The sequence below is a fragment of the Dipodomys merriami genome, unplaced genomic scaffold (assembly GCF_024711535.1).
Source record: "Dipodomys merriami isolate MVZ:Mamm:240054 unplaced genomic scaffold, mDipMer1.0.p SCAF_14, whole genome shotgun sequence".
Lineage (NCBI taxonomy): Eukaryota > Metazoa > Chordata > Mammalia > Rodentia > Heteromyidae > Dipodomys > Dipodomys merriami.
This window is the reverse complement of record NW_027202715.1, coordinates 30,609,650-30,636,886: the sequence shown is the minus strand read 5'-3', so window position 1 is coordinate 30,636,886 and position 27,237 is coordinate 30,609,650. Positions and strand designations below refer to the sequence as shown.

At 34.7% G+C, this 27,237-nt stretch overlaps 1 protein-coding gene across 3 annotated transcripts in view; it reads left to right on the top strand.

Annotated features, from left to right (window-relative positions):
* Prkg1 (protein kinase cGMP-dependent 1) overlaps window positions 1-27,237 on the top strand; it is a 1,047,684-nt gene that overhangs the window by 927,915 nt on the left and 92,532 nt on the right. For all 3 annotated transcript variants that reach the window (XM_070021099.1, XM_070021098.1, XM_070021100.1), the window contains one exon: window positions 14,467-14,541. In XM_070021099.1, the coding sequence (XP_069877200.1) occupies window positions 14,467-14,541 (75 nt within the window). The remainder of the gene's footprint in view (window positions 1-14,466; window positions 14,542-27,237) is intronic.

Here is a 27,237-nt window from a genome sequence, read left to right as displayed (position 1 = left end):
AGGTAACATTTTCTTTTTTTTTGTTTGCTTATTTTAGTAGGTACACTTCCCTGGTGAGACAGTTATTACAGGCCCAGCTGGGTCACAAACATCTAAGGATTACTCTTTCTTTTCAATATGTTGAGCAGTTGGTACTCATTCTGAAACTCATAGTGTAGAATCATGAATTGGATTAGTGTCAGCCACATAATCAGTGAAGTCTCATTACCAGACTAAGTACTGCTTACCAAGGAGGCCCTTTTAGAATTTACCTTTGGATGGAATACAGTGGTCATATTATTTAACATCCTGCTGCAATTGTGCAATTGAATTAATGTTGAATGGATACTGGACTTTCAGAGGCACATCATGATTTGGTGATTGAAAGGAAAGATATGGCCCTTTTAACTACATTAGAAATAATACATCATCATATAGTCATAAATGTACTTAGAATAGATGACAACTTTTATTCAATTATGTTTCAGTAGTCTCATAAGATTTACTTTTTCTTTCATCAGAAGTGGAGATGGTAAAAGAGAAGATACTGAGGAGCAGAGTAGTAAGGACTGAAGATGCTAAACACAACATGTATATACACAATTAGCATAATCAAACCTATTATATGCTGTTTGAAAAAGTGGGGAGAGATAGAAGGAAGAATGGCAATATGGGACAGGAAGAGACTTTTTCAAAGTGCTCCTTGTGCATGTATAGAAATATCATGGGGAAACCCCCTCTTGCTACTTAAGGAATACAATAATAATAAGTATATAATTTTGTTTATATTGTGTGACTATATATGCAAGAAGTATGAACTGTAGAAAAATTGAGACAGTCAGAAAAATATAATTTTGTCCTTCAAAAGTGAACTAAGGCTACTGTTACTACTATTTTAGTTTATCTAAATAAATAGTTGAAATAATTCTATATAATATTTTCTGCTTTTCCTGTGCAGAGAAATAGCATTAACACACACTCACATATTCATACACACACGAGCACATACATAATCAGATAAAGATTAAACAGGTCATTTCTCTTACAGCAACCATGCAATGAATGATTGTTTTCTCCATTTCAAAGACAAGCCAAGTTTCGAAGAGCCAAAGTGTCATGTCCTGAAACATATCACTTGTAATTAAAGAAGTAGTATTTAAGCATAAGTTGCTTTGCAAAACACATTATAGCCCATTACCTTTACCACATTGCATTGGTCATTTTCCATAGGTCTTCTTAGTTTGTTAACTGTGTTTGGATATTTAAGCCAATTTTAATTTCCCTTCTTCAAAGAATTCTGAGTCTTGAACAACTTTGCCTATCTTTACAGTAATGTCCTTGAAGAGATACACAGTAGTAGAATTACCAATTCAAAATATTTTTAACTTGCTCTATAGAACCATCATTCAGTTCTTTGTACAGTGACAATAAATGGGAACATCTATAATGCTGACCTCCTTGAAGTGGAGCTTGAAAAAAATCTTAAGAGATCAGACAAGCCAGCCCAAGGCATAAAATAGATTACCAGTCTAGAAGAGTTAGTTTGACTTTTTTGTTCTCTTATAATAGATACAAGGAACTTAGTTATTGACAAAGCTGGGAAGATTTATTAATTCTTTGCTTCTTTGTCCTAGAGAAGAATAAAGAAATTTGAAAGGTTTCAGAAAATTATGAGTAGAAAAGAGCTCAGATGATCTTTGTTCTGAAATGTCAGAAGTAAATAATGAAGGCCCTACAAGGAAGCTGAAAAGATTGACCACAGAAGAAATGAAAATTATCCAAATGACTCACCTATGACTTGAGAAGGCCAAATTTATTCATGGAGAATGTAAGGTTTAGTGGTAGAAAGGAAGACAAGGTCTCAGAGAAGCTAATTCATGAATTTTCTGGGCATCTAGCCATTGTGCTTTTAAAACACCCATGTCTGTTATTCTTCATAATAGCTCCATGAGAACAGATAACAATTTTTTTTAATTCCGCAAAGAAAAAGTAAGAATCAGAAATGCCCAATTATTTGGTCAGAGTCAATAACCAGATGAAAACTCCAAGACCATTGATTCTGTTTTTGAAATCTTTTCAAAACAAGTTGACTGATGAAAATGCTCAAAGGCAGCATGGTCAAGCAGGAAGCTCCTGAGTAAGTAGTCACAAGAAGCAGCAGAAGCAGAAAGTTAAATGCAGAACAAATGCAGGAGAAATTGCATGAATGGCCTTGATGAACTCAGATGAAAGGAGAAGGTCACCAGATTACATCCTTGAATTTCTAAAAAGGATAAGCCTTTAAGAAAATGGGAAATGTAGGAGAAAGTCTGATGAAAACTGCTATGTGTAGGTAGGGGTAAATTGGAAGTACGATGGAGATATGCATTATACACTGAGAAAAATGATAACAGTATTGACCTTGAGAGCTAAAGGATAGAGATATAAACCAGGTGCAAGTGGTTCATACCTCTAATCCTAGCTAGTCAGGAGGCTGAGAACTGAGGAGCACAGTTCAAAGCCAGCCTGGGCAGGAAAGTCCCCATGAGACTGTTATTTCCAATTAACCACTCAAAAACGGGAAGTGACACTTTGGCTCAAGGGGTAGAACACTAGCCCTGAGCACAGAGAGGCTCAGGGTCAGTACACCGGGCCTGGGTTCAAATCCCACACCTGACAAAAAAATGTATAGATACAGAATTGAAAGTCATCAGCCTGGGATTTTGTAATTTGTCTTAAGAGACAATGGTCTTCTTTGGAAGACTTTGAAAAATTTTGACTGGTTTACTGTAGAACTGGTAGATGGTTAAAAATCAGACTATCAACTTGCACGTTTATAGTCATAAGGATGTTATACAACCTCTCTATGCACTTCAGTTTAAACTGAGGGCTTCATACTTGCAAAGAGATGCTTTACCTCTTCACCTACACTCTTGGCTTCCTCTATTGTCTATTGTTGACAATCAGAAGATACTGCAACTCCTAAAGACAGCTTATTACCTAGTGTTTGCTGTTGGTGCAGAGTGGGTAGAAGCCAAGGATGTTGCTAAAAATCTTATGATGCACAGAAGAGACCCCTGGATGTAAGAATCATTTGCTTGAAAAATACAAGTAGTGCCAACTTTTGTAATCCCTGATATAAGCCCTGCATAAGGCAATTACACACATCCTTATCTCACTGACCCTATCTATCCTAAATATTAAATCTTTAAGAAAAATAGCTCTATCAGTTGAATAGAAAAAGATGGCAAAAAAACCCAATCTGGGGAATTACTTAAATTGAAGAGATGGCAGAGGAAGAAGTATGTGAAACACATGTTAAGAAGTATCATGGAAGAAGAGGGGAAAAATCAGGAAAGTGAATGCCAAAGGAGAGATGAGTGGTTGTCAGAGCACAAGCATCTATTGCTTGGCTGTACCTGGACAACCTGCCATGCACTAGAGAACTTCCAGAAGCTCCAAGAGAATGAACATAGGAAAGGCAACTGGATTATCAGTAATGATAATTTTGAGGAAAAAGTTTAAATAAAAGTGAAGAGAAAATCACAATAGGATACCAGTAAGTTGAAAAGTAAATGGAAAATGACACGGGAAACAGGAATGTGGCATGGGGCCCTAAAACTGAAGTCCTTGTGAGAAAAAGGGAAGAGACACCAGAAAGGTACACAAAGGAAAGGTCATGTTCATTAGGAATAGGCACAGAAGGGTTAAAAGGGGCACCAGAAACTCATGATAACTTCTTGGTTTGAGCTTCTAGACTCCATAACGTGAAAAACAAACAAAAACATGCACATGTTATGTAAACGTCACAATCTGTGGTCTTTTAGTATAGCCTCATCAGAATACTCATCAATATCTCTCTTTATTAGAACATTTATAAGCACAATGCACTTAAAGAAGTAAAACTATCTATCAAGATATCTTTCCTTAAAAAGAAAAAAAAAGGATTAAAACTTAGGGCAGGATGTGAGAAACTATGTATTTGATTCCAAATTCTAGACTATCAATCAGCTGCCCTCAGCTTACTACAATGAGAGATACAAATGGATTCGAAATAGCTGGGCTTCAGTTATTAGTCAGGTTGCTTGAGTTCAAATGCCTATCTAGATACTACTCAGGTGACATTAAGCAATTGTTTTATTCTTTTACATTTGAGTACCTTATATGTAAAAATGGAGAAATATTCAAAATAGTTTGATAAACACATGTAGTATTTTTCATGTTTTTGATTGATGATTTAGTAATTTAAAATTTATAATATTCAAATTTATATTAATTTCTAGTGATATTGGTAAAATATTTTCAATCATATAATTAGAGAAGTAAAAAGCTCAGTGATGGATTTTTTAAAACCACATCATTCAAGGGACTAATGTCTCTGAAAGTGTTGAATTGCATAAATAATAAAGTTGCATGAAAACATATATCTTAGGATAAATTTGCCTTACCATTTAGATTAAAAATAAGCAACTTTGAGGTGAGATGTTTTTGATGAACAGTTTTAAACAAGCATTTATAAAAAAAAAGTGTATTGTTATAACTGAGATTTGATATAATGGATAAATATGCATGAATGTATTAAGAGCAATAGATCTGAGTCACCAGTTTGGGTGTAGGACTGGAAGGACACACATGGACCCAGAGGAGATCTCCTCTGTATCATGTTTACTAATGCAATGCAAAGTGAAAGTTCCTTCTCTAGAGGAGAGCAGGACCACCACAACACACAACTACCCTGCAAATCCCAAGACCTAACACTTTACTGGGGCCTGCAGGCCTGGGGGCAATCATTCATGGAAGCTGGTGGATGCGTCATTAACTATTGGAGGCTGAGCTATGCATCGTTCTTATCTTTGAGTCTGGAAGTCTTTGCTGTATGCTGTGAATCATTGTGATAATATCAATGGGCCAGGAGTTTTTTAAACTACTGAGCCATTTTTCTTAGCCATCTAGTTCCCTAACGAACTATCGAACTCCTATGTCATCAGCTATTGGTTTATTTGAAGTCCTGTACATAATTCAGAGACAAATTGCCAAGTGTTCAATTTAATCCATATTTGTGTCAATCAATATCTTCATCAGACCCAAAGTTTAGGTAAGATATTCATTTAAGATAATGTATGCACATGCATACTAGAGGAAGCTAGAAAATTTATAGAGGCCAGAGACGGACACTATGTTTAAGAGACGATCTTCCCTACTTACAAAAACAAGAGTGGAAAAAAGGAAAAGTGACTACAGTAGTCTGCAAGACAATAAAGAAAAGCAATAAAGAAACGAAGGTTCATTTCAAATTAGTGAAGGTAGAATGTGCAGGATAAATTAGATAGAAGAGTAGAAGGGTGAGAAGAAAACAATCTAGAATAAGAGCCAATAAGATTTTGATGTAAAGGACCAATCAGTAGAAGTTTTCAACTATTTGTGAACTGTGAGACCTGTTTTGTAGAAACTGAACTGCCGTTTCATGGGACACAACTGCAGATAATATCTAAGAATGAGCGTGGTTGTGTTCCCATAAAACTTTATTTATAAAAAGAGGCATGAGCCGGATTTAGTTTTCAGATCACAATTTGGCAACTCTTTGATCCCGTGTCACTCCTGAGGGGGGGATGAAATGTTCTTGAGAAGCTTTGTTATTCAGAAACTGGCAGATGCTGTAAGACCCCTATCTTCTACTTCAGTGCCACCTGCCAAAACTGGTGATTAAGAAGAGAGGCCCTAGGGCTGTGAAGAGAGGATGCTATTATTTAGGGAAGCCCTTCCCCTCATTTCCTGACTAGCCAGATCTTCTTCTAAAAAGGCTAGAATGAAGCCGGGAGAGGCTGAGATCTGAGCATCACAGTTCAAAGCCAGCCGGGGCAGGAAAGTCCGTGCGACTCTAATCTTCAATTAACCACCAGAAAACCGGAAGTGGCGCTGTGGCTCAAGTGGTAGAGTGCTAGCCTGCAAAGGGACAACGTCCAAGCCCAGAGTTGAAGCCCCCAAAAATAAAAATAAAAAGGCTAGAAGGAACCAGTGAATGCTTAGGTTCTGGGTATTTTGTTTTGATTTTAGTTTTGGTTCCGAAACAGAGTATCCCACCGTATCTCAGGTTTGCTTGAAAATTAATGTGTAGCCAGGCTAGGCTTGAATTTGGAACCCTCCTGCCTCAGCTTCCGGAGTACTAGGATTATATGTCATGCTCAGCTTTCTGATTTTGTATTGGCTTTGACTTTGTTTTATTACAAATGCTGGTGGTATTCTTAGTCAACAATAGGGCAAAGGGTTGGAATGTTCATAACTGGTATCTGTTATGCTGCAATGTATCATATTATTTAACTCTATACTTTTTATACTTATTTTGCATAACAATGATAGTATCTTAATATTTATTTCTAGCTATTCCACTTAATCCTTTAAAATATGCCCATATTTTAATTCATTTTTCTCTTTTGGGACAACAAGGTTCAAAAAGAAAGATGAAATTCCAGAACTACTGATATCTTGACTTGTAACAAAAACCAATAAAATGACTACTTCATGTATTTCTTTATTAAACATTTCCTGAGTATATTCTATTTTTCATCATTAAATATGGGTTTACAAAACTGGACATTAAAGAGTTCAATGTTTGTCAAAGTAGACTAAAAAATAACAAATCCAGTAATTCTCATTAGGTAATCTGTGGCTGGGTGCTATGGTATATACCTATAGTTTCAGCACTCTGGAAACTGGAGAATGAACATCATGAGTTCAAGGGCATCCTGGGCTACACAACCAGAATATGTCTCAGGAACAAAAAAAAAACAGGGCTGGGAAAGGCTCAGTGGTAGAGCACTTGCCTTGCATGCATAAGGCCCTGAGTTCCATTCCTCAGCACCACATAAGCAAAAAGAAAAAAAGGCCAGAAGTGTCACTGTGGCTCAAGTGGTAGCGCGCTATAAAAAAAATAAAGAACAAAAAAACACTGAGGGGTCTGAAAAGGTAGCCACAAGGTATCTGATGGGATTCAGATAGGAAATACAAGAGATTCAGATAGGAAATAAAAGGAAATACAAGTTATCTAGGACAATGTTTTTTCTAAAGGACAACTATTACTTTGTTTTTAGTTTCCAGTCCATCATAGACAGACATTCTTGTGAAATAAAACACAAATGAACCACTAAAGGAATTAAAAAGGTATAAAAATAGATGACCGAATTTTACTATTAGATTAAAGGAAAAGAGGTACAAAAGCTAATCTCATTGCCATTGAGAGCATGTGTATAAGAAAAAAGAAAGAACATGACTTAGCAATCATAATAAAAACAATATTGTGAGTGAAATAACAATTTCCAATTCAAATGCAATGAGTATAATTTGAAAGAATACTTGGCTTGTCGATATTAGCAATTTAATAGAAAAGAAGGTCCTATTTCTTGATTATTAATGCTTCTGATTTAGGTTAGATTACTGGAAATGTCACTTGGAGGGAGAAATGTCTATACTACTTAGCTTTTAACACACACAGAATAGAGTAACCAGCCTCAAAGTAATGCATTAATGAGAAGGGAGAAGTGTTTTTAAAATACTTTTAGCATGCTGAGAATATTTATTTTTCTTTTTATGTAAAATAGAGCAAGTAGTGTCCTGTTTTAACTAGCCCTTCATCAGTAGCCAGTTCTATTGATTTCTCTGGTAGTTAGGGTTAAATTTTATTCTCCATCTGTCCTTCTCTTAAATAGATACTGGACCTTATATACTTTAGGCTACAATTAGCAAACTAATTTTAAGTTATCTCATATTTAACACAATCTCCCCCATTTTTGGTTTTATAAGCTATTTATACCAGATATTTATTTTTTTATTGTGAAAATACTGTACAGAGGGGTTACAATTACATGGGCAAGATAATGAGTACATTTCTTATCAAGCATTGTAGCCTCCTCCTTTGTTTCCCCTTCTCATCCCTTCCCATCCTCCCCCCGTTCCCCCAACCGAATCCTCTTCCCCCTCTCCTCCCCCCACCAAAGTTGTAAAGTTCGTTTTTTGACATGACAACTTGTACATCTCATTGTTGCAATTGGTCCACCTGTATCCCTGTTTTAATTATTTGCTTTTTCCCTTCCCCTCCACAAATTATACCATCATCATACACAGTGAAAGCAGGGGTTATACCATGGGGGAGGGACATACAAAGCAACAAAGAAATAATCTTATAAATAAGTTAGAAACAATCACATGAAAGAGAAAAACATTTGAATACATATCTTAGGGTTTATTTCCCTAACATCAACTTATCTGACCTTTTCTGCTTGACTCAGACATATACTAGTTGTTGCAAATAAGGGAAACCATGGGACCTATGTTTCTTTGGGCCTGGCTTACTTCACTTAATATAATTTTTGCCAAGTCTTTCCATTTCCTAACAAATGGGGCAATGTCATTCTTTCTGATGGAGGCATAGAATTCCACTGTGTATATATACCACATTTTCTTGATCCATTCATCTACTGAGGTGCATCTGGGTTGGTTCTAGATCTTAGCTATGGTAAATAATGCTGCAATAAACATAGTTGTGCCAGTAGCTTAGTGTGGTCTTGTTTGTGATCATTTGGGTAAATGCCCAAAAGTGGGATTGCTGGGTCATAGTGGAGCTCTATGTGGAGTCTTTTGAGGAACATTCATACTGCTTTCCAAAGTGGTTGAACAAGTTTACACTCCCACCAACAATGCAGTAAGGTTCCCTTCTGTCCACATCTCCACCAGTATCTGTTGTTATTAGAGTTCTTGATTATAGCCATTCTAACTGGGGTGAGGTGGTATCTCAATGTTGTTTTGATTTGCATTTCTTTTATGGCTAGAGAGGTTGAGCATTTCTTCATGTGTCTATTGGCCATCCTTCTTTCCTCTTCAGAGAAGTTTGTCTTTAAGTCTTTAGCCCACTTATTTATTTAAAGGGCAGTTGTTTCTTCGAAGATTTGTTGTTGGGGGATTTAAGTTTTTTAGTTCCAGGTATATTTTACATATGAGACCCTTGTCTTTTGTATGGCTAGTGAAGGTCTTCTCCCAATCCATGGGCTTTCTATTGATCTTGCTAGCTATGTCCTTTGCCATGCAGAAGCTCAGCAATTCCATTCCCAAATTACTCAAGCTGATTCAAAACTTTGGCAAAGTAGCAGGGTATAAAATTAACCCTCAAAAATCAATGGCTTTTCTATATGCCAACAATGAGAAAAGTGTGGTTGAAATTAGGAAAGCAACTCCATTTATAATATCCCCACAAAAAAAATACCTAGGAATTAACTTAACCAAACAAGTGAAGGACCTCTATGATGGAAACTTTAAAACCTGAAAAAGGAAATCAAAACAGAACTTAGAAAGTGGCAAAACTCCCATGCTCTTGGATTGGAAAGATCAACATCGTGAAAATGGCAATACTTCCCAAGACTGTCTACAAATTCAATGCGATACCTATCAATATTCCAACCTTATTCTTCAAGGAAATTGAAGAGACAATCCAAAAATTCATATGGAACAATAAAAGACCCCAAATAGCAAAAACGCTCCTCAACGGAAAGAACACTGCTGGTGGGATATCAATACCGAATTTCAAACTCTACTACAAAGCCATAGTAATCAAAACAGCTTGGTACTGGCACAAGAACAGACCTCAGGACCAATGGAACAGAATTGAAAACCCAGAAATGAACCTAAAGACCTACAGCTATCTGATCTTTGATAAGAGAGCTAAAAAATAGAATGGAAGAAAGATAGCCTCTTCAGTAAATGGTGCTGGCAAAATTGGTTAATCACTTGTAGAAAACTAAAATTTGATCCTTATACATCACCATGTACCAGTATCAACTCCAAATGGATCAGATACCTTGGAGTCAAAGCAGACACTCTGAAAATATTACAGAATGGAATAGGAGAAACCCTAGATCTCCTTGGCACAGACTGAAATTTTCTTAATTGAGACCCAGAAAGAGAACAAAACAAAGAAAGGTTGGACAAATGGGATTGCATGAAATTACCAGATATTTCTTATTTCACAAGTTTGACAATAAGTAAGCGGATCTATATCAGGTTGAAAAACTGAATTCTATTAAGTTGGATATGGAGTGCTGCTGCCTGTAATCCAGAACTCAGGAGGCAGAAGCAGGAGAATCATGAGTTTGTAGCTTACCTTGGCTACATGATGAGCTCAGGGAGAACTTGGGCCATATAAGGAAACCTGGTCTTACAGGGAAAGTGCAGACTCAGTCATGTTGCTATTAGATATCATGACAATGTCCAATTGCAACATACTTCTACTTGTTTCTTCATTGACCAACAGTGGTTTACCCATCATACTTTAAGAAGCTCAACTTTATAAAAAATGTCTTCATTCAACTATGTTTAGTCAAGGTGGTGTGTACACAGAAGCCTTATAAGTTAATATTTAAATTAAAATATTTACAGATTCAGAATTCTGTGAGGAAGTACCTTTTATCTTTGAAAACATGTTTTTCTCTAACTTTCTATTTAATTGTGTGTGTGTGTGTGTTTGGGAAATAATTTAGCCAAGTTTTAAGTTAATATGTCTAATGATATATTTGACTTGTCACATTAAGATAACTATACCCAGAGTTGACAGCCATTCTGTTATCCCTAGGAAGTATTTAAATACTTCATGGCATAATTCTTTCTTTGTTTCTTTTTGTCTTCAATATTTAACTTAGTTAAGTTAACAGAATAGATTTTATAGTGTATCATATGGCTTGGATATAATCAAGGTAACAAACCTGTTTTACCAACATATATGAGATTTTCTCCTCCCACCCTATCTTGAGTTTAAAAAGATACTGTTATTAAAATTCTATTACAAAATTTATAAACATTGAGATAAATATGATCAAACATATCATATATATATGAAGCCACCATAATGAAATCGATTTTAGTATAGTTAAAAATAGGTAATATTTTAAATCTAATGGTGCCAGATAGGTGTGCATGAGGATTGAATAAATTCATATCTGTTTCTGTGTATCTCTGTTGCTGAGCACACACATGATTTATTAATAAAAATGTGCACACAGTATAACCCCCGCTTTCAATATATTTGGTGTCAGTGTAACTTGTGGAGGAGATGGGGAAAAACAAGTCATTTAAGGATTCAGGTGGACCTGTTGCAACAATGAGAAGTACAAATTGTCATGTCAAAAACGAGCTTTACAATGTCGGGGGGGAGAGGGGGGAAGGATTGGGTGGGGGGGAGGGGGGAGGCTGGGAAGGGAGGTGAAGGGTAAACAAAGGAGGAGGCTGCAATGCTTGGTAAGAAATGTATGCATTATCCTGCCCATGTAATTGTAACCCCTCTGTACAGTATGTTCACAAATAAAATAAAATAAAAAATTTTAAAAAATGTGCATAGCTGTAAGGTATAAGACAAATACTGTTCTCCTTTAGCAGTATGATTAAAGCAAGTCTCTGATAACTTAAACTACCCTTCTGGTAATTTAAAAGCCCATTTCTCTTTTGATGATGTCTCATCATATCCTGAAAGAAGAAAATTATACACTTTTTAGACTTACCACTGACTAAGCAGCTACATTTGGAAGGATGTTTTGGTTTCATAATGAAATCATGTTAATAACTGAAATTATTACCCGCTGAGTTACTGTCACTATCGTGTTCTAAAACAGACAAAACTTCCTAGAATGAGAAACAGCGTTTTAACTGATATATTTATTAAGGAAAGTTTCCATAAATGTTACCAATTTTCTTGTGGAGTAGTGATTTTTTCATGTAAAAGTAGTCATATTTTTCTTGCCTCCCTTCCCTGTATGTATGTTCATGTATGCTGTTGAGGTGGGCTAATATTTTTACTTAACAATGTTTTCTTAATTTATTCTGAAATGAATTTTAGAGTTTATGTGAAAGTAGATACATGACTTTACAAGACTGAAATAGAAATTGTACATGATTGTGACTTTACAAAAATAATCCAGTTAATATCCGTAGTATCTTCTGTTATGGTTAATAAATTGTATCTTAGGATTTATACTCAGACAGTTGATGACATTCTTAAATCTTTATCAACTCTATTATAATCTATTTGAGGAATACAGTGACAACAAAATTCATCTTCTTTATTAGTAAAAAGAAAAAATGTCATAAGTAAATATTTCAAAAGACAGATGATACCTACAGTAATACTTTTCCACATGTCAGTTTGATAAAAGTCTACTGATAGCAGGTGTTTCCACCATCTTTCACAGAAAGTCTGTGAAAGGAAACTGCACCACTGAAGATAGTGTTGACTGATCAATTTTGTAACTCCTTCAATTCTGATTCAATTATCAATCAAAATGATTGAAATTATTCACTTACCAACTATTGTTATACAGATAGTGATAGTAACTGCAAACTTTATAGTATCTATTGAAAAGTCACACTTCCTTTAAGCGATTTAAAAGATAATAGTTGATTTTCTGTTTGAAGAGATTTAGAATATTATCAGGCTGTGACTTTCAAAATTGTTATATTTCTATTGATTAAGATTGGTTTCCACATAAAAATCATTACAAATGATATATGGTTCCAATTCCAAAGGCCAAAATTTTACCTTTGGGTAATGTTTACTTTGTAATGAAATTCTATATTTTCTGTCTATGCCATTGAAAAAACACAAATATTTTTGTAAATAACTAAAGAATAATTCCATGAATCATATTTAAGTAATTTTCTCAACCACAGGGATTATATTCACCATTTATATTTATATTTGATAATAAGTCTGAAGATTTTATAAGGTCTATTGTCTAGTATTCAGCCAATCTGTATAAATTAATACAATTCTCTAAAGAAAACCTTAGATTTTCCAAGAGTCTGATATCTCTGGCCCTTGCCTAATGCTTTTCCAATGGTTAATTTTTATATAGAAATACTTGTGTTTGGTGCACAACTAGTCATCCTTTCTCCCAGATGAGATCATTTCTCAAGGGTCTGAGATAACAGCTGTTGCATCCCCTTCTAGACAGCTCCTTAGGCAGATGTAATGTTCTTTGTAGATTATCAAAACTAAATAAATAAATAAGTGAAAGCAATTATTAAATTTAAATCACACAAATGATATGCTGTATTTTTACTATTTTGTCATGCATAATTTATCGTTTAGTGCTCAAAACACAAAAAGCCATTTGCAGATTAAGATTATAGAAAAGTTGGCAGAGTTCAGTGGCAGAGTGCTTGTCTAGCATGCAAGAAGCCCTGCATTTTATCCCTAGCACTGCCAAACAAATAAATAATTACAGAGGTATAAAATTAAAATGTAATTTCATGCAGTCTTTTAAAACCCTCATCCAGGTACTAGATAGTGCTAGAAATTTTACAATCATCCTCAAGGCACTACAATTTGGGTAAGAGGGTGGATTTGATTTTAGACTTGAAAGAAGAGTGATTATCTACTTCCAGTCAGTCCCCACACTAGCTCTAGATAACATGTTCGCTTTTAAGCTCTCTTGTTTAAATGCACTCACCTAGAAAACATTACTAATTCATAGGGTCATTTATATGTTTATATTTATATATTTGTTATTACTTACAAAGCACACTGCAAGCTACCCAGTGTGCAAGCAAAATTATGATTCTCGTGATAATCTAAGCTTCTAACTATGAGCTTTGCTTTTGTTCATTCATGCAGTCCAGTTTGTTATTGCCCCAAATACTGTATGTTTGAGTTACTATTCCTAATTGTATTTTATAATTGTCAAGGGTAATTCTAGTACATATATGGGTATGTTTGTGTTGTTTTGCCTCAATGTTTTATATTATAAATGCATAGTATATATGACTTCACTGCCCAAAGTAAGTCTAAACACCTTCTTAGGTATTGAATAGGATTGAGTTTAAGCACTTATATGAATCTTCCTACTTTATACTCCAAATAAGTTGATTTTTCTATATCTCTCTCTTGTTAAATATTTTCCTCAATGCTAAGTTTATTCTACTTTCAAGATGAACTTTTTAAAGTGGAGATAATGATATTTGCCTGTTATGGTTTGTTTGAGAATTGGAATGCATAATAATACCAATTAAATTAACTAACACTAAGTTAAATGACTGACAATTAAATTAGTAGAATCTGACAAGCAGTATGCCTACACCATCTTTAATTGGTAGATAGTCTTGTTATTTCAGTATTATAAAGAAATGACTCATTATCTTGATGCTGTATAGGAGTTAGTCTATCATAAATGTTCTATCACTAGATCCTTGAGTGTTTTTGCCAGATGTAGTTGCCAAATATGATTATGTGCTGTGAACTACAGAATTAATCTGAATAAGAAAGGTCACTGATCATATAAAATTTATATACTAGTCCGGGAAATATACCACTCTGCAGGATGTTTCTTAATAATGTATTATACTAAGTGTGTATTCTTTTTAATTAGATGTTTTTATATTGCTTCAATCTGTTACTAATTATTAATCTATTAACTAAGTTGTCATTGTTTCTGCTTTGAGCTGGATCATCCTAAACGCTGTGTTTCTCTTTGGCAGCTCTTTCAAGCATCTGATTGGAGGGCTGGATGATGTTTCTAATAAAGCTTATGAGGATGCAGAAGCTAAAGCAAAGTAAGTGATACTACTTTCTAAGGCCTTTACTTTGATAAAAATGCTGAATAGAGATAAGATCAAAGGCTTTCATCAACTTAACTTAGTCAAATACTCCAATACAAGAAGAATCTACTTTCTTGAGAGGAAAAAGAAACACACTTTTAAATAAAATTATTGACCAATGTTTACTTGGTAAGTATAAAAAATCTCTCTTTAAACATGAAATCTTAATTTTTATGAGAAAAACAACCCCAAAAGGAAAATAGCTACAAAAATATAAACAACTGAAAGCTTGTCCTACTGAAAATAATTTTGGAACAAATAGACAGTAGGTGGAACAGAGGTTTATGGAATTGGAATTGCATGAAAGATAATATGGCTAGAACTGTGTACCTGGAAAAAAATTCACTATATTGAGCTTTGATGCTAGTAATATGAGAAAAATATCTGCTACTACATATTATATTCATTATAATTTTGCATTATAATACAGCTCTTCTATAAAGGCAATTTGCTTTAAGCTTAGAACTTGACTAGTTTCTTGAACAACAACAAAAAAAACTTGAATTTGAGAGTCGCTATTTCTGGAAAAGGTTTAGAATAAAATCAATATCCCTAAACCTTCTCCTCTTGTTCCAAGTGCCTGTTGGTATTTCATATGACATGGGTAATTGGAGAGATTAGTTTTACATAATTTCGTGTTAAAAATAGAGTAGGGCGGGGCTGGGAAGGTGGCTCAGTGGTAGAGCGCTTGCCTTGCATGCCTGAGGCCCTGAGTTCGATTCCTCAGCACCACATAAGCAAAAAGAAAAAAAAAGCCAGAAGTGGCGCTGTGGCTCAAGTGGTAGAGTGCTAGCCTTGAGCTGAAGAGCTGAGGGACAGTGCCCAGGCCCAGAGTTCAGGCCCCAACGACTGGACCCAAAAATAAAATTAAAAAAAAAATAGAGTAGTGTTTGATTTGTTGACCTTGTAGAAACGTAAAAATCACAATAATCAGTTTTGAATGAGGTTTCAATCTGTGGAAACAGTGGATCTAGAACTAAAATATTACATATTATAACACAGGTTAACATTATTACTCACATTCACCCATTACATGCATGTATTTTTGTTTTCCTCTCCACATACATTGTTTTAATTTTCTCTGAACTTTGGAGCAACATAGTCTTCAACTCTGAGGATGGATGTCAGCAATGTAGGAAACTGAACTTGCCAGTTTTAATAGCCCCTTTTACAAAGGCTTTGGGGTTACGATGAAGTAATTTTATGCAGCACATTAATTATGCATGTTAATGCTCAGCTTGGACATGAGTCTCATACATTAGTACTATTTCCACTGAGCTGACAGAGGGCCCATTTAAGATATCTTGTCTATTTTAAAAGTTATAAAGACATCTTTGGATTTTATCCCTAAAGGATTATTTGCTTGCCATATTAAAAAAGATTTTATGTTTATTACCATAATTTATCTGTTTATTTTTTCTTTTTATTGGACATATGCATAAGTATATATAGATGCACATACATAGTATATAGATATACACATAACTGGTGCATTGTTTTAAAAACTCATCTAAATCTACTTGAGGAATTAAAAATTGCTAAAGATCTTTTTGTAATAATGTGTTCCTGATGCTTTGGTGTACTTGTTTCCCTGTTAAACTTTAAAAGATTCTCTGATAAGGTTTGCATAACTTACATTTACTCGATGTAAAGTTGATATCAGAACAGCTTAAAATCAATACTTTCTGAGAAAGTGATTGTGAATCAGTCATATCCTTCTCAGAATCTATTGATGCTATGCAATGTCAGCGTGCATGTCTCCTACACTCTGGCCGCTAGTGGATTTATTGATACATGATACAAGGAGAGGTAGTAAGAAATCCTGCTACACTGCAATAGATTCAGATGATTAGAAGAAAGTTATGTTAGTTATTCATTTCAGAGAGAGAATCATTAGTATAATGGCAGAAGCCACAAGTCTTGCATGGTATTCCTGTACTCTGTCATTCCTAGACAAAAGATCTTAGTCATCACTGTTAATATCTGTCTTTCAGTCTCAGTTACCACATCTTTGAAATGGTATGTTTTCATTGTTGTAATAGATAGTAGTTTGTACAAACTTTATAAATTATACAGATTTATGGGACTGTATGATATTCTTGGTAGAATTAACCATTAGAGATATGCTTTAATACACTTGATACATGGAAGGAATGACACCTACGGATTATGCCATGCATATTGTGTAAAACTGATTTTTCTATGAAAGAAGTTTTTAATGTTATGTAAGCAAAATTCTATTTCTCTTAACCTAGAAAATATTTGTAAATATATACTTATTAAAATGGCAACTTTTAACTGAAAGTGAATTATATAATGGTTAAGCAACAGCAGGGTAATAAAATTATTACCTACACCAAGGTACTTCTCAGTGCTTTTATTCGACTTATAGATTTGATAGGTGATAAATTAGCAATTGTGTACTGTACAAAATTAAAGTGTGAAACAGTATTTGATATATGTACTAACTATTCAAATGATCACTGCACTATAGGTAATTAACACATTCATCTCTTACAAAGGTATAGGGTATATGTATGTGTGTATGCATATGTGTGTGTGTGTGTGTGTGTGTGTGTGTGTGTGTGTGTGTGAATGGATTACATAATGATTGAATCAATTGCTGGTTAGATTAATGGCTTATTAGATGGAACCCCAAGTTAGACTGGCCGACAATCATTAGACTCCATGACCGGATCCACCACTGATAGGGTTATCAGTTGATCAGATCTGTTGCTGATTATGTCAGCAAGTTGTTAGGTCAAATTTTAAATAGTTTAGCCACTGGCTGGATCAAATACTGATCAGATCAAATACTGATCAGATTACCTAATGAATGGATTCAACACCACTCTTGATTAGACCAACCAGTGACAAATGTACAGTGTTTTAGAAAATTTCATTCAGAAAAACCTTGTTCCAAATTTTTTATTCAGTTCATGTTAAAACTCAATGTTCCTTGATATTGATGGGCATTTGGAAAATGGAAATTGCATGATGAAAATACCTAAATTCTTGGATCCAATTCTAGAGAAATTGGTAAAAAGAACTGTATTCCTAAAAATATCCACTTAAAAATAAATATTGGAGGCATTATTGTTATATCTCTTATAGTGTTGGAACTTTATAAACTCAATAAATAAGGTCAAAACATTTCCTAAATGGAATCATCTTTTAATAACACATCTTGTCACTCAGAAAAGGCAAATTACCAGTTATTCCCCAGGGAGACTGTTTTAGATGCATTAATAATTTTAAACATCTCTTTGTATTAGTATTGCTGTTGGTCACTATTGAATTTCTTCTCATTAACTACATTGCCACTTGACTTTGTATAAAGAATTTAGAAAACTTTCCTACAATGTAGAACTTAGGAACACTCTTCTAATTGGTTAGATTAATGGCTCATTAGATGGAACCCCACGTTAGATTGGCCAATGATCAATAGACTCCATGACCAGATCCACCAATGATATGGTTATCAGTTAATCAGATTTGTTGTTTATTATGTCAGCGAGTTATTAGGTCAAATTTCAAATAATATAGTCTCAGACTGGATCAAATACTGAACAGATCAAATACTTATTAGATTACCTAATGAATGGATTTGACACCACCCCTGATTAGCCCAACCAGTAATAAATATATATTGTTATAGCAAATTTCATTCAGATAAAATTTGTTCCAAAGTTTTGTTTAGTTCATGCTAAAACTGGGTAATTCTATAATGCCTCTAAATCATTATGTAGATCACAAATTCTGTACCATGAGTACTGAAGTGATTTGGCTCCATTGAACCAGCTTTAGCTTTTCAAGGTCTCCTTAAGTTTGCAACAATTATGGAAGATAAAACTAGTATTTCTAAAATCTCCATTAAAATGATCATGTTATTTCTCCATTTGAAAACACTATTAGTACTAAACAATAGACTGTTACTACTTGGGTGAGAAAAGAAAAAAAAAGTAGGATGATGTATCTGTATTTTGGAACATAAAGATTGATTTTATTGAGACATTTAAAAACTCAGCCATGGTAGGAATGATGGAGCATGCCTGTAATCTCAGCACCTAGGAGTTGAGGTAGCATAATCTCAGCCAGTCTGTCATATAGTTAGTCCCATGCAAATCTGAACTATATAGCAAGACTTTGTCTCACAAAAAAAATAAATAAATAAAACAAAAAAAAACTTAGACATGGAAAACTCATTAGCTATTAAAGTTAGACCATCAGTGGGTTTGCTGCTAAATACTACATTCATCAGTGATAACAATACATCTTTTTCCAAATAAAAATGTCTAATATATATAGGATTAGTATATACTTTACAAATATATAAATATGTATAGCTCAACTTACTTGTTAATTTTGATGCTTTGTCATGAACATCTCCAATATAAAGTTTGCCCTCTGCCTAACTATATTCCAAGATTAAAGTCATTCAATGCATGGAAAAAATAATTATTTATTTAAGATGATTATTTTTACTTTCATTATTAATAGAGATAATATGGTAGGATAAAAGGAACAAAAAGAAAAACAATGCAACACAACTACTATTAATGATCTGTGTGTTTTTAAAAAATATTTTTTATTGTACAGAGGGGTTGCAGTTATAGGAGTAAGGTAATGAGTACATTTCTTATAGAGCACTGTTATCCCCTCTTTTGTTTTTCCCTTATTTTTTTAATTGATTGTGGGGCTTGAATGCTGGGCCTGGATGCTGTCCCTGTGCTCTTCGGCTCAGGGCAAGTGCTCTATCACTTGAGCCGCAATGCCACTTCCAGTTTTCTGGTGATTAATTGGAGATCAGAGTCCTGCCCCTGGCTGGTTTTGAACCACAATCCTCAGATCTCGGCCTCCTGAGTAGCGAGGATTACAGGTGTGAGACACCAGCACTGGGCTTGATTTGTTTTATAATTGTACTTTTAGCACATTTACAAATTTATATCTTAGCTAGACATGATTGGCTCACACACCTCTGTAATACTCAGAAGGCTGAAATCTGAGGATTATAGTTTGAAGTCAGCCCTATCATGGATGCACAAGGCAAGACTTAGGCACAAAAAATATTCAAATGAGGAGCTTGTTTGAGACAAACACTGTTGTTTGCTTGATATTTTCAGCATTACTTTTGATGATGAGCCTTGCAGTCTGACACAATGTGAGAGCAGTAAAAGATGTTCTTTACATTTCATCAGCCCTGAGAGCACCCTTTAGTCACTTCCTGTGCTGTCACAGGGAATTGGCTCCATGCTCTTTGGCACCAGATCTTGCTCAGGCCTTGGACTATTCACTCATCAAATGCTCCTTTAGCACTAGAGGCTATGCAAATTAGAGCTGAGGCCTGCATTGTCTGGTAATGTCTGAAATGGCCTCAGGTCAACTAGCATCTAGCTTTTGAGCTTTTGAAAGCACCAACTGGTTCATTGGGAACTGAGTTTTTGAACACAAGCTTTGACATTTAGGCTTTTCTTATTAGTGTTTTATTACCAGACATTTCAGATTTTAGTATTCCCACAATCTTATCACCAATTTACTTAAAACAACTTGGTCTTGATCTATGCAATTCTCAGGGAAATGAGCTGAGAAAAATCACACATGCCCTTCTCTTACCATGTAAAGAATTCAAGTGACCAATATCCTGTTCCAAAATCGAGAGCATATGTCAATAAAATGGAAAGAACATTGAAACTGACATGAAATAGCTTTGAAACCAGAATTAGAACTTGCTGACCACTAGTAGGTGGAAAAGCAAAATAGCCCAGATATCTGTGCAATAAAAATTATTTTCCATTTTAGTATAGAGTAAAGGATAGGAAACAAGAAAGAATTGCAGCATTTGGCCCTGCACTAATAAGTTGGCTTTCAATCTTACAAGAACTGTCTGTTTTTAAACTCTAGTACATACAATCCAGCTAGGAAGACATATAGAATAGTTTTGAGGATCAGTAATACTAATAGATTAATATTGTCAGTGTGATTCGTGACTTCACAAAGAATCAAAATGAATTTATCTTTCCTGAGTTGTTGCTTTTTTATAAACTGATGTTCAAGATGTGGCTTGGATAGGATTTTTTTTCTTTTTCTTTTTTCCAATTTCATTAAAAAATTGAAAAGTCTCAAAGGACATTTGCTAATTTCTTTTCTGCAGCGATTATCTTTAAGACTCCCTAGGTAGCAAGACTTTCTAAATGTGAATCCCACTATGTCCTTGCATGCAACCTTTTCTAATTGACAGAACAGAGGGCTAAAGAAAATTGAAAACTCTTCTGCTGCTGACTTGCTTGGGCAAAACAGACAAATCATTGGTTATCTGACTCTCTATTTTTTTGTCAGTCATGGGGCTTGAACTTTGGGCCTAGGTGCTGTCCCTCAGCTCTTCAGTTTAAGGCTCGTGCTCTACCACTTGAGCCACAGCACCAGTTCCAGTTTTCTGGTGGTTAATGGAAGATAAGAGTCTCACAAACTTTCCTGCCAGGGCTGGCTTTGAACGGTGATCTTCAGATCTCAGCCTCCTATGTAGCAAGGATTACAGGTGTGAGCCACTAGTGCCCAGGTCATTTTGTTCTTTCTTAACTATCCTTCTCTTCTTCCTCTTTCCAACAGCTTCATGGGTGTCACTCTGCTGTTTTCATATATGCACTGGCACAGGGCTGGGAAGCCTTTCTTTACAGTGGCCCAATGACCTTGAACAAGGAACCAGTGAACCTATTTCCTAATGTGTACAAATAACATCATTGAAACCTTATCTAGTTTTTAGGTTTGGGATTCTAAAATGTTTAGAATGTGCCTAGTAAAAGATTCTTTTATATAAACAGTATTGTTATATTCTTTTAAATGAGGACATCTTTCTGATTCTCAACAGATAACAGATCTGTTTATGTTACTTTGTGGGTCTTTCTTTTAACAGAGGTCACTAAGTTATATTTATTTCTTCTTTTTTCCTCCTTCAATTCATGTGCCCCTCTTCACTGCCCTACACATAAAACATGTATTTCTTTTTGAATCTGCAAGTGTTGCTCAGAGTGCTCACATCATTCAAAATATTTACATCAAAATTCATACAGTTTTGCTTGAAGTTCATTTTGACAATTCATAGTACTTAAATAAATTAGCCTTTTAGATACAGCATTTTTCATTTTCATCATTATACAAAAATTTTCCCTTTCCAATATGACATTTAGATATGATAATGAGCCAGACTATCTTTCAATAAAATGTCATTAGAAAATTATAAAGTACATTTGAAACTAGAAAATGTTATACTAATATTTCCCACACGCATCCTTTCAGAGAGAAATGATTTTTTAAGTAATGAATTAAAATGGCAGCATAAATCATTTTGATACAATAAGCACAATATACTCTATTCATTTGCATCTTTAAATTGGTATTTGAGGATAACAAGATACAAAAGTGAGGCATGACTTTCTGAGAGGCATTTGCATGTGTCACACCAATTTCTGGCAATGCATGAATTTCAAGTGTTTGTTGATTTCACAAACTGTGTTAATTACTTAGGCAACTAGCCTGTTTCCTACTATATTAAGTATGTAGAGAATTAAAACCAAGGCAATTGGCCTAGTGTTCAAAACCTGAACAATGCAGATACCTCCCTAAGTTACTGATTGAACATATCCAAGAATTATAATACTAATATTCTTGAAAAGGGATTAGATATCTTCTCAAAATTATAAATGTCAGACCACTTTCCATTTAAGGAATTGGAAAAAGTACACAGTATGTGTTTACGAGCAGTTCTCTATCAGTTGTTAAATATTTTTATTTAGTGACCCCCCCCCAAATTTTTTCAGCACAATATTCCTACTGTGCTAATAAAATTGGCTTATACGATGTGACAAATTTGCTTTAAAAAATCTGTTTTCCCAGATTAGATTCTATGCTTGTCACACCAGTTGACACAACTATTCTTGTAGACACTTTCTGATGGAGCTTATGGTTTTGTCTCTCAAGCTTCTGAATTATTATATTATGGAATAATTATACTAGTGATAAAGATATGTTTTAGTTTGTATAAGAATTCTGCACGTCAAATGAATTCCAAAAGTTTCTGAGACAAATAACCAAAGGGCCATTGAAAATACAATACCTTTATAAACAGGGACTAAATGATAGAGGGTACTTTTTGAGTAAACATTGACAAATATTGATATTCATTTCTGTACTGACTAGTGGAATCAGACCAATAACTTTGAGTGCCATTGTACACAAAGATTCAGGGATGATGTTCAAAACAACAGGGTTGTAGGGAATGAATTAATTACAGTTGTGCATGGTGACCAACAGTCAATCACACACACATAGAACAGTGGTCCCATAAGATCATTCCATTTAATGATGTCCTAGCCATTTGAATGTGTGAAAATATTCTCTGTAATGATCATATAATGAAAAAATGCATTTTCAAAAATGTATCTCTGTTAAGAAGCACATGATTGCAATTATTGAAGTGTGATTACATCGCATTTTGAAAAACAAAGAAATTCTATGAAACCACATTGCTAAAATAATTGCATTATACAGGCTATGTTTCTCCAGGTCACGTTTTTATCTGTATGTGACATCCATGAGAAATCACAAACTTCAAAGAAAATGTTTTCTTTCTCTCAAAACATACATATTCTCCCCAAATAGAGATATAGTAGTTAAAAACAAATAAATCTTAGCACCATTTCCCTTAGTTTGACCAAAAATAAGTACAGTATGATTTACATAATTTCTCTCTTATCTACAGCTACTTAAATGTGTTATAATGCTATTTTCATAATATTTTAGTTTTTAGTGATATAACTATTCAAGTAACTTCAAATGAAATAGTTAAGAAATTTATTTCCAGTGGACTGGCACAGACAACCTGCCAATATAACACTATTTAGATGATTAAAATGGTTGCTTTATATAGTCCAAACTATTTTTTTCCAGTACTGGGTCTTGAAATCAGGGCCTGGGCACTGTCCCTTTAGCCTTTTTGTTCAAGGCTAGTCTTGAGCCACAGCCCTACTTCTGGAATTTTTTTTCTGGTTAATTGGGGATAAGAGTCTGACAGACTTTCCTGACTAAGCAAGCTTCAAACCATGATCCTTAGATATCAGCCTCCTGAGTGGCTAGGATCACATGTGTGAGAACCTGGTATTTCATTAGTTTCAGACACTGTGATCAGTATAGTTTAGAATCAGATATTATATTACATTATTTAATTTACATAAACTGAGTTTCTTGCTACAGGTGCAGATGCCTAACTATCAATTACCATCATATAATCTCAGTAGTTTCATAAATACTATATCTCAGTATGTTTTAATATGCTTGTCTTATAAGCCTTTTGCTATTTTTGGTAATATTAGCTTTATTAAAGGTATTCTCATGAGAAAGAATGTTTCAGCCTTAGCTCTATTGACATTTGGGGCTGATAACACTTACATACAGTGGGCTGTCTTATAAGTTTAAGAAAATCACTGAATCCTAGCCAATATTATATTATAACCCCTCTTATAAGTTTAAGAAAATCACTGTATCCTAGCTAATATTATATTATAACCCCTAAGAACTGAATCAAGGTATCCGAAAATGATCCTACACTTTGCCAAACATATGCAGGGAGAAGGGAAAGAAAAAAAAATCATCCATAGTTGAGAAATAATGACATCAATAGAAAAACAAAAAGTAAAGGCCTAGTGGTAAAAACACTATATTATTAGGCACAAAATTTTATTAAAAGTTGAAAATGAGACTTAATTTTCTATAATTTCATTTCTGAAGGAAAAGTATAGCTATAATAAAAGCATCATAATTGGCATCTGAGAAGTCTTTAAATTCAGGAGAGGGTTTGCCTAAACCTGATGTGTTCAAATGTTACAATAAAACCCAACTATACAAGGTAACTAATCCAGTCAATGGAAATTGACAGGTTTCTCCTTAATACTCAAGATTTAGTTAAATAGTAGTTAAGCCTTCAAAGAAGCAAAATTAACCATGGTGGGGTGACCAAGCCACTGGGAGAAGTTGTCTCAGCTTTGGTTTTGAGATAATTGGAGTGGCAAACACTGTTGCAGTCTAACACTACACAATGTTATTGGCTGGCATTTTTTACACTGTATGTTTTGTCACTGTCTTAGCCTCAAATCTAATTCTTCTGTGGACAATACAGTGAAATCACTTTCTATTCATCTAAGCTCTTGGGTTATAGTAGCAAAACTTGGCATTGTATTAAGACAGAAAACATACAAACAGATTTCAGGTAAAATGAACCACCATAATAGATGACTGACATTCAATTGGTAACATAATACAAGTGTGCATTGCTGAACTGACTGTATCACAAAGGAGAATGAACAGGGCTGAGGCAAAACAAAGAGGTGCTTCTGAGGACTGGAAGTCACCAGTTTGACAAGCCTCACCAAATAGTAGCATTTTCACATTACACATTCTGTCGACAGGGTTTCATTAACTTTTAGAAATAAAGGGCATGGCATTCTTTAAATTCCTCCTCCGAGGTAATCACCAACAATAGATTTCTGCTACCACAGTGCTATAGTGTCAGCCTACTGCCTGTTGACAGGACTCCAATTCGGTGTGCTTTCAAGAGTAGTCAGCATGACTTCCTGCTGATGGAGGGAAGCTCCTTAAACAATGAGAGACACAGCCTTGTGAGTCATGAACTCCTGTCATCTGTACATCTTCACAGGCAGAAAGGGGAAATGGACAGTGCAGAGAAGTGTGGGGAATTTTTGAGCAAGAGAAGAAATGAAAGATTAGGACAATTTAGGATCTCTAATTGCTTGAAAAATACATCAAACAGAATAATAAATTAAAAAAAGACAATTGCTTGCTGGGATTATTCTAAAACAGCTGACCTTTGGAGTGGTGTTCAAACTGTGAGTCATGAGGAGGAGTCAATGAAATTCTTTTGGTGGATTATGATCAACCAATATTTTCAGTATTGCAGAATACATGCTGTATGGTAAATAGTATTGCTTTGTGATTTTTTTCATACATGTGTGTATATTTGATTTTATATCATGCTCTCTACTACATGTCCCAACTCTGAGAGAGGTATAAGTACAAGAATCATGGTCCAAGCACAAACCCATCCCCCAACACAAGATACGATGTGAAAAATGACTAAAGCAAAGGGGCTATAGGGCATGGCTCAAATGGTAAAGCACCTTCCTATCAAGTTGAAGACTGATTTCTAACTGAAGTATTGCTTACATAAATAAATAATTAAATAAATAAATAAAACAAGTAAATAAGCTACTAAATGGGAGGGAAAAGATGCTCATCTTTCTGTGTGCTAAGCACATCCAATCTAGCAATAGACTTGATTGTAGTATCATCTCCATTATCAAAGAAGAACAGATCAATATTGTTACGAATTTTACACAAAATATTGTTTTTTCTGTTTTATGTTTTTTGTTTGTAGAAATACTGTACAGAGGGGTTACAGTTACATGAGTAAGGTAATGAGTACATTTCCTATCGAGCAGCTTTACCTCCTCCTTTGGTTTTCCCCTACCATCCCTCATCCTTTTCTTTTCCACCTCCCCAACTCCTCACCCCTCTCCACCACCTCCCCCCGCCAAGTTGTAAAGTTCGTTTTCAACATAGTGTCTTGTACATCTTGTACATCAACCTGTATCCTTACTTCAGCATTTTGTTATTTTCCTTCCCCTCCCCAAATTAGAAAAACGTATATACAAGATGCAGGGCACCGACATCAAATACAGTGAAAACAGGGGTTATACTGTGGGGAAAGAACATACAAAAGAAACAAAAAAAATCACATAGTACATTTTAAATATGTTAAAAACAATAGCAAAAAAGAAAAAAACCATTTGTGTCCCTATTTTGGGGTTCATTTGGCTTAACATTATCTTTATGGTTATATGTACAAAGCTATTAACCTTTTCTGCTTGTCCTAGACTTAAAATAATTATTGCAAATAAGGGAAACCATGGGACCTATGTTTCTTTGGGTCTGGCTTACTTCACTTAATATAATTTTTTCCAGGTCTTTCCATTTCTTAACAAATGCGGTGATGTCATTCATTCTGATGGAGGCATAGAATTCCATTGCGTAAACATTTTCTTGATCTGTTCATCAAATAGACACATGAGGGAATGGCTCAACTTCTCTAGCCATAAAAGAAATGCAAATCAAGACAACATTGAGATACCACCTCACCCCAGTTAAAATGGCTTATAATCAAGAACTCTAATAACAACAGATGCTGGAGGGGATGTGGACAGAAGGGAACCCTACTGCATTATTGGTGGGAGTGTAAATTTGTTCAACTACTTTGGAAAGCAGTATGGAGGTTCCTCAAAAGACTCCACATAGAGCTCCTCTATGACCCAGCAATCCCACTTTTGGGCATTTACCCAAATGATCACCAACAAGACCATACTAAATCTACCAGCACAACTATGTTTATTGTAGCATTATTCACCATAACTATGATATGAACCAACCCAGATGCCCCTCAGTAGATGAGTGGACAAAACTATTCCTAAAAATGCTTTTTAAAAATACTTGTAAAATTCATTCTAGATAGATATAATAGACAGACAGATAGAAATGACAAACATTATACAACACAGAAGGTATGTTCTCCCCGCCAAGTGCAGTAGT